At 42.4% G+C, this 8,765-nt stretch overlaps 1 protein-coding gene across 1 annotated transcript in view; it reads left to right on the top strand.

The window, feature by feature from the left end:
• The window catches only part of hoxa4a (homeobox A4a), a 3,377-nt gene extending 1,354 nt beyond the window's left edge, over nucleotides 1–2,023 (top strand). The window contains exons 1-2 of the mRNA XM_085148430.1: nucleotides 1–428; nucleotides 952–2,023. The exon at nucleotides 1–428 is cut by the window's left edge and continues 1,354 nt beyond it. Of these exons, the coding sequence (XP_085004556.1) occupies nucleotides 17–428; nucleotides 952–1,283 (744 nt within the window). The 5' untranslated portion in view covers nucleotides 1–16 and the 3' untranslated portion in view covers nucleotides 1,284–2,023. The remainder of the gene's footprint in view (nucleotides 429–951) is intronic.
• Nucleotides 2,024–8,765: the final 6,742 nt, after the last annotated feature.

Here is an 8,765-nt window from a genome sequence, read left to right as displayed (position 1 = left end):
TGCACTTCACAAATTAATGACCATGAGTTCCTACTTGATAAACTCCAACTATATCGAGCCTTCCTTTCCTCCATGCGACGAATATCAGCAGAGCGGATACATCCCTAACCCCGGTGATTATTACGAGCGGCCAAAAGATACGGGTTTCCCCCATCACGAAGAGCCATCCTATCCGAGGTCAAACTACACAGAATCGGGATACGATTACGGTAACGTCCCCGCCACCGGACTCGACGATTTCAACGATGGGCATCACGCGCAACCGCAACCGGTTCCACAGAGCCACGGTCCTCGCCTCACGGCGGCCCCAGACGGTGGCGCAAACGCCAGCAAAGACTGCAGCCTCGCCACTGAAGTCTATCCCGGCGTAGCGAAGGGCAAGGAGCCGGTGGTCTATCCTTGGATGAAAAAGGTCCACGTTAGCAGCGGTGAGTTATCATCACGGTTAAATAACTGAACCACTGAGAAACAACCACTGGAACACACGCAAGCCTATTGAGGCAACACTAGTAGCAGCCCTTACAACAGCAATTTACGACTATCGAGCAGCAGGGTCGGTAATTAAGGACCCTCGTAAATTTTATTGCCTGTGTTCGTCTGTCGGGGCCATGTGCCTTTGTTGCTTTTTAACCCAAACTACCTCCACCACTGGAGCCGAGCCAAAGTAATATTCAGCCCCGCTGTTTTTGTTAATCATTTCCTAAGCTTGATCTGTCCCTGGATGCGAGTACTTGTGCACTCGGCATCTCCACATTAAGGTCATGTCCGTAAACTGAAACAAGACAGAGTGTAGAACAAGCGACTGCAAATTTCCACCAAACCCACAAATTCGTGCACGATTTTCAAAGCTAGAATGTGTCCAGTGGCGGATTTAAGGGTTTTGGAGTAAACGCAATCAACCTGCATGTAACACCTGCTTGCCTCCCTGTCTATGGCTTTCCCCCCTCCCAGTCAATGCCAGTTACAATGGAGGAGTGCCCAAGAGGTCCCGCACTGCCTACACCCGCCAGCAGGCTTTGGAGCTGGAGAAGGAGTTCCACTTCAACCGGTACCTGACCCGGCGCAGGCGGGTGGAGATTGCTCACACCATGTGCCTGTCCGAGCGCCAGGTCAAGATCTGGTTCCAGAACCGGAGGATGAAATGGAAAAAGGAGCACAAGCTTCCCAACACTAAGATTCGATCCTCAAGCTCGGCCTCAGCTTCAGCCTCGGGGGCCCAGCAGCAGCAGCAGATCAAAACAGGCCAGCAGCTTGTCCCCACGCCGTGCACCGCAGGTCTATAGTGCATGAACGAACCCCCCATCCCTGAAAACCCCAATCCAGACTGAGATGGCAAATAACACAAGTGGAATTTGATGGACCGATTCTCAGTATTTTACACACACACATGGTGGTATCTCTTTCACCTTGCCTCTGCTATTGGGCCCCTGTCACGTCCTTTGTGCCCTTACCCCTCTCTCCGGTCGTCCTCGCCCTCATCATATAAGCTTGAAATTCACCTTTAATTGCCACGGTGGCAACTGAAGTGTTTATATATTTGTTTATTATTATGAAAGAAGGATAATGCACATCAAACTTGGATGAAATGTATAATTGCAGTTAAAAGTGAGTGAGGTAAAAAAGTAAGTTTGACCTCATTTTTTCTTTTCAATGTTCTCTTTGATATTTCCTTTTCTTTTCTTTATTGTTGCTCATGGAAAAGTTTTAATATACTTGAAAGATATTTAGCGAGACTCTATAGATGCCAGTTAGAAAACCACACGGCATTTTATTTCTCAATTTTTTAATTTTTTTTAGAGGCATGGCATCAGTCAGAGTATAGCAGTGTAGTATGTGTGTGTTCGAGTGGGTTGGTTTACTGTTGAATGTAGTCCAGGTGACTTTCACATCTAATGTACATAGACAAATCACAATGATGGCACAATAAGGAAAGCGTTTCGTCAACGTAAGTTTATGTTTGTTGGTGTCATATGGTCTAGTTTTATTTGTGCTATAGTGCGTCCATGTTGTGCTGTGTTCTAAACTGTGAATATTTGTATATGTTGTCTCAGTAATGGCCGTTGTGATGTAGGCTAGTTTAGAATAAATCTGTCCTTGTGAAATAAATGTGTGCTTCACTTATAAGGCTGACATGGTTTCGGATGTTTTGTCACCGCAAATACGGATTTCACTTTCACGACATTCAAGGTGCCATTTTTTAAAAACTGATTCTCTTTTGTTCATTTATGTTTTTGTTTATATTTTTTTGCAGAAATTAAAACTTTGAACTCACATTGTTTATTTTGGTTTACATTGAATTTCTATTCGGTGTGTGGACTATTGCGCTCTGAAGCTTTTGGTAAGAAATCCAGCCATTTGAGATGCGTACTTAAAGTGGTCACATTGTGTTGCAGTCCCGAACAATTTGCCTTGCAACATGTTGGCAACATTGTGGCTGCGTTTTCTTGCACTTTTTAACACTTTGCCAGAGTAGGAAGAAAATATTTGCGATAAATGTTTTTTACAGAAAGGTTTCATTTGATAGTATTGCGCACCTCCGTTCTAATATATTCACGGTTGATCCGAAAAGATATTTTCACATTACGAATGCGCAAAATCGCTTTAGAGTGAAACCTAAGAAATGCAATGCCATGCACAAACTTTGACAAAGTGAAGGCATGTCTTATGTCTTTTTGTTACTGCTGAGTGTTCTGAACGCCGTGCGCGTTTTCGTGGATTAGGCTGAGCTGTGACAGAGTATATCAGGCAGGTATCAGCTGATAGCTCCAAAGCTTTATAGGCTGTACTGACACGGGAATCAGACCAAACCCAAACTGTTAAATGTATCCGGCAACACATATTGTTCTTACTTGCCATTACGCGCTGTGCACCAGAGTGTGAGTGTTGGTCACTACCTGCTACATCCAAACAATAGAGAGTTCAGCTGGGGGACACGGCCGGCACTGGCCAATCACCGGCTTAGAGCACTTCTTCTGACCCTTGACCTTTCGACACACACAATGTTAAGACCATATATCAGCACCGAGAACTCCAAGAGCTTTTTCTTCTCATTTACGGGATACCCAAAGAGGGCGCGGAAACAAAAACTGTGATTGTAAGTGTGAATCGGAGGCATGAGACAGCTCTCCTGCAAATAATCACTGAAACGTGCCTGTCAGTGCACGAAGAAAGGGAGCAGATATGAGCAGAAACGGATAGATGTTATTTAGTATGCTGGCACTGATGGTTTTAGCCCACTGATTATGCCACTAACTGCACACTGGATAGGTCTGCAATGAAATAAATGCAAAATTAATTTGCGTTTTTTTTTAAATCCTCAGAGTGAGAAATAGATAGTTGTACATTTTCGTGTATGCTTTGCTTATTGAATGTTACCACACGCAATAAAAAAAATGTGTTGTATGTTGCCGCAGACATCCTGAAGCTCCCCATTACTGTGCAGCAGTTGCTTCAGATATGGAAACTGTGCAGGAGATGACGCCGAGGCTGATTGGCACCAATTTTGCGCAGACTCCAAGAAGTCCAATTCTGCATAAATTACAGATTTCAAGTCATTTGAGTCGCGAATAGAGGTCACTTCCAATGTACTGAAATTTTAATTCGCCCGTTCACGTGACTCGCTGAATAATGAATGCCCCGGGGTCAGAAATAGATGTGAAATTCTGACTTATTTTCATTTGAAGTGATCCGCAGGGTGCGAGTCAGATCTCTTCTCCTCTGACAAAACTCTGTCCGCTGGACACAGACCGGCATGACTTGTGAGTAGACATGGTTGCTTCTTATTTTATTTTATTTATTTATTTTTTAGCTTTGCAGTGCTATCACAATTTTGCATACAATATCCCGGAAGTGCAGTTTGCGCCATGATCTTTTTGTGCATGTCACTGAATATTGCAATGCAAACAAACCTTTCCTGTTAATATCGCGTTTTGCTCTCTATGGTCCTCACATCAATTTTAAAATCGGATCCATATAAATTTTTATTGTTTGGAAAATATACATATATATGCCTTTGGCATACAGGGTAGCCGTAGCTCAGGTATTCGAGCAGACGGGCTACTAATCGTAGTGTTAGAAGTTCGATCTCCCGACCCCTCCACACGTGCAGAGGTGTCCTTAGGCAAGACACCTAATCCCAAACTGCTTCCAGTTGAAGGCTAGCACCGTGCATTGGAGCTTAGGTGCCAAATTGCAAAGACAATGCATAGCGCTTAGGCTACCAAGTACTATGTAAGTGCAGACTATTTAGCCTGCTTACTGGACCTCCTATGGACAACAAGAACAAGAGCATTACGATGGTCACATTCAGTCTAAACTTTGCTTTTAAATACAGATTTTAACTGAACACAAATCTGTTGTAAAATAAGTAATAAACATATAAGTGCAGAGGTAAAATCTACTGCGTGTGTTTCTGTGTCTCTGTGTGTGTGTGGCAACTGAGACGCTTCTATGCAATGCAATTTTAATGAACCAAAATAAACAGTCAGTATTTATGTTGGCAACGTTCAGCTCCAAATAACTGCATGCACTAAACCACGCATCCCAATAAAAATAAATAAAAGTAAAATAATATTAATAGCAATCTCGAATGATGATAGCAATTATTAAACAGCGTTATTATTATATTGCTTTAAACCCTTAAGTGTAAGAAATAAATGGAAAATTCAGTGAGAGTGAACACAATAGTCAAGTTATTATTATAACTTGTCCGTAAACTGTCCGGAACGGTATTATTATTATTATTATTATTATTATTATTATTATTATTATTATTATTATTATTATTATTGTGGACGTAAGGCTATTTCCAAAATTTACTTGCAACTAAAGCTTGCTGGGTCATTTCCAATAATAAAAAAAAAAGCCAGGAGTCTGTTCAACATGTAAATTAAAATATCTTTATTACAACAATCTCATGCAGAAACATGTCAGTCGTCCTAGTCCGCCACAGTGTTGGTGTGGGCTCATCAGAGGTGGCTCCCCTCAGCTTCAGGCGTTGAATTTTGCTTTAGCCTTGATGTTGGGCTGTGTAAACCTCGCAGAAAGAGTTATCTTGGTCTGAGAGTGTCGGTAACCCAAGCCCGGCTGTTAAGAGCTCCCAGTGTCAACATTGTGGGAAGATATGGACCGCCGCCTGGCTAATATCCAGAGGTCTCTGCCTCTAACTCCTCTTCGCTGACAGTGATAAGGAGCCTTGATTTGTGTAAATACCTCTGATACAGTTGTTTAATGCGAAAACAGCCCGAGATTTAAAACATAATCAATCAGCTACTTTTGGCTCAAGGAGAAAGTTTTAACTGCTTTATTGTGCTTTGTTTTCTTCTGCTTCTTCTTCTTCTCCCGAACAAAATGCAAATCTGGAAAGTAGTAGGTTAGGGAAAAAAAAGTGAAATCAGTAGGCTACCAGCTGAGGACTTTTGATTTCCAACTTCTCCTTGTTTTTGAACTCCAAATAACTTTCCACACAAGACTCCATGCCTCTGTCCTGGGTCAGGGAAAAGTTCAGGTGCGGTGGCAAAAGCTGGCGTAGGGGTTGTCTTCCAGAGCAGGGCCGTGTCAAGCCATAAATCCGCTGACAGCTTCAAATCTACAGAAGACATTAAACAAAATTAGCATTTGCTTTAACAAAGGAAAGAGAGCCCATCTCTTCACATTCATGCTTCCAAATCCTAAAGTGCAAATTAAGCCTTCTTTCTCTTAACTCTTATCCTCATTTTTCTTTCTTTTAAAAAATAAATGTTAAATGTGAGGAAGGTGAGCTAATAAGAGGGGCTCTTCTTCTGCTCCTGCCTTTTAAAAGTTTACCGCTCAAGTTGTAGTTTGAGAGGACAAAAGCTGATGTGGGAGTGGGGATGCTTTCTATGTCCGCCCCAAATGATTAATAGTTGTAGTGGAATTTTTTCCACGCCCGCTGCTGCTTCAGTGTTGACGGAAAACAAGCGCCAAACGGTGCCGTGAAGTACAAAAGCTCTTCCAGGCTGGGATTTTTGGCAGTACCTGGAATGTTTGAAGGCGGATGTATTTCACGGTGGTACATTATTTATATAGAAACTGCTTCATATCAAGGCAGACATGGTGGAATGATACTTTTTAAAAAAAAAATCCCCCCACAACCCTTAACCTTTGCGCCAGCTTGTAATTTCAGCCATCACTCAGCTGTTCATAGGAAACGCGTAAGTGCATGTAGGTCTAATGGGGGTCCATGTACTGATCAGCGGGGTCGAGCAGCCGCGCTTTGGTCACCTCAGCTCCGCTTTCCGCTCTCTGCTGACTGACAGGCAGCCCTCACATCCACCAAGACGCTCAGCCTCCTTCATGTAGGACAGGTAAACGTGTAACGTGTTTGTATTTGTGCAGACTTTGCTGATGGAGGACCAGAGGCTGACTAAGTGGTGCCAAAACACAAGTCTGACAATTAGGACTTGGGGGGCGATATTGAGTTGAGTTTCCTGCAAGGCTCCTCTCAAACCTGACTGTGTTGTTACAGAGAAGGAAAAAAAGCACATTCACTGCCAGCGAGGAGTAATTATTATTCCACTCTTAAATTATATTTAGTAAGGTGTGTGTGTGTCAGTTTTAGAGGTGGGGGTGCCATCCCCATGCATAACGCGAATTATTACTCCGCAAAACACTCTCGTTACAGTGTGGCTCGGGGCTGCTGTGCACTCGAAGCTCAGCATAATACGGCAGGATTAGCTCTTTCAGCTGCTAACAGGCACCAAATATATGGCACTTTAAAACTGACAGAACAGTCTTTACCCCTGAATGGGCGACACGTGGAAAAAAAGAAGCTGCTTCCCCTGCGAGAGGCTTGCTCCTCTGCCAGATACATTGCAGTGTCACATACCCCTCTTTTTTCTCCCTCCAAACTGATCCGTTTCTCCTCGGGGGCAATGACTGCCTCCATTAATGATTCACGGGCTCAAATAAAAGGGATTTAAGTTGACGTTGCGTCACGTGAGCGCGGCGCATAATACTGCGCGGTGTTATGGCACTGGGAAGAAAACCGGAGCCCTGGTCTGGCCATATGATGCAGATTATATGCGGGTTACCCCCACTTTCCGCGAGGGGAGTCCTGGCTTTGTAGTTTGTTTATCCAGGGGAGGAAAAAAGAAAGTAGAGGCAGTCTGAGAGAAAGAGGATTCCGGGTTTGTGGATGTATTCTGCTGTCACGGACGGATATGTTTTTCCACGCGGACGGAGTCAGAGCTCGAGCTTTGGGAGGATGGATTTCATTTTGAGGTATTTCCGCTGATTGTTCATTACTGTCGTGAGTTATTGCTGCGCGAGGCAGAGGTCAGTAACAAAGGGTCCAGGGCTTCTTCTTTTTTTATTTACAGGGAGATCAAATTGACACATATCAAGAAGCTTCATTTATGTTTTAATATCTCAGTTATCATAGCTAAAAGAGCGAAGCAAATACCTTAGACCAGAGCGATTTATACAGATTGTACGCATATCCATTTAAGGATTTGTCTGGGTCATTAAGGTTGAGACATTGTTCCAGTTTATGCTTGTTTGCCCATTGCTGTGATAAATGCAGCTTAAATTTCAATCCAAAACTTTAAACAGAGGCGCGAAAAAAGGGGGGAGGGGGGGGGGGAAGAGAAAGAGAGATTTCAGTTTTAATTGCTGCTTTAACAGCGTGAGCTATACCGTTTGGATTAAGAGGCCTGTGTTGTAAATAAAGCAGCCATTTAAATATCGGCTTCCAAGCAAAAGCTAAATAAATAAATAATAATAGTCAAAGCGCTCGGAACCTCTGTAAAACAAAACATCTCGTTGCTTTACGTTTTTGTGCGTAAATCATACATCAAGATGAGATCCGTGAAAGAAAAAAAAAGTATAGGAAAGCGGTGGGGTTGTGTCGCTCCGCCAGGGAAACGAGGATATAATGGAAGACGGAGTGCCATCCAGGACCGGGCGGCCGCTCTGAGGTCACGGCGCTCCTACTTGATTTATGGGCGCGGGGACTTGGGGAAGATGGTGCGGCAGAGCTAATGACTATTCGATCCATTTGTGGAGAAATTGCTTGCCGGCCAGCAGGGAAACAACAACTGCGTTATTTGCATATAGGCCAATTTTTATGTTATTATGATTTTGTGCTGATAATCAGCCGTTTGTGGCTGTAACGCTGTTTGTTCACGAAGAATATCAGAATTTGGCCTTTTACTTTCTGTTTTCTATTTTGTGTATTTGTTTTTCATAGACTGACATGGTCTGTGTGTAAGTCTGTGTTTTTATGTTAAAATGAATTAAAATTGACTGCTTCCTTTAAGCTGTAAAGATATCTTTACTTAACTAAAATAGCTTGTTTTTGTTTTTTTTTAAATACGTTTCATTGAATCCTGCAGTTTAATCAAATAATCCCAAATAAAAGATGACTTAATTTCATTTGTTCTTTTTTATTTATTTATTTTTAAAGATTTATGTTTGACTTTTATTTTTTAAGTCATGACGCGCGGGCCTAAACAACGCACGCATAACAACAATTGCCTTATTATTTATAATTTAATTCGATCTTAGCAGTATATTGGAGCCCTGGATTTAAAATAAAACCCACACTAATTTAATTTACAAAATCGTTAAAATGTTGGATCATTCTCCGTGAAAATGTAAATATTTGTTCTACTCCTCGTTGCAGAATTCCAGCTTAGTAAATTCTGGCCAACGCACGGTCTCCCAGACACCTTGAACTGCCTTCGGTAAGTCCATATATCTTTATTGATTTGTGTTATGAATGCTTGATGGTGATATCCTTATTC

This window comes from Neolamprologus multifasciatus, chromosome 22 (genome assembly GCF_963576455.1).
Source record: "Neolamprologus multifasciatus chromosome 22, fNeoMul1.2, whole genome shotgun sequence".
NCBI classification, from domain to species: Eukaryota; Metazoa; Chordata; class Actinopteri; order Cichliformes; family Cichlidae; genus Neolamprologus; species Neolamprologus multifasciatus.
This window is presented reverse-complemented; position numbering and strand designations above follow the sequence as displayed.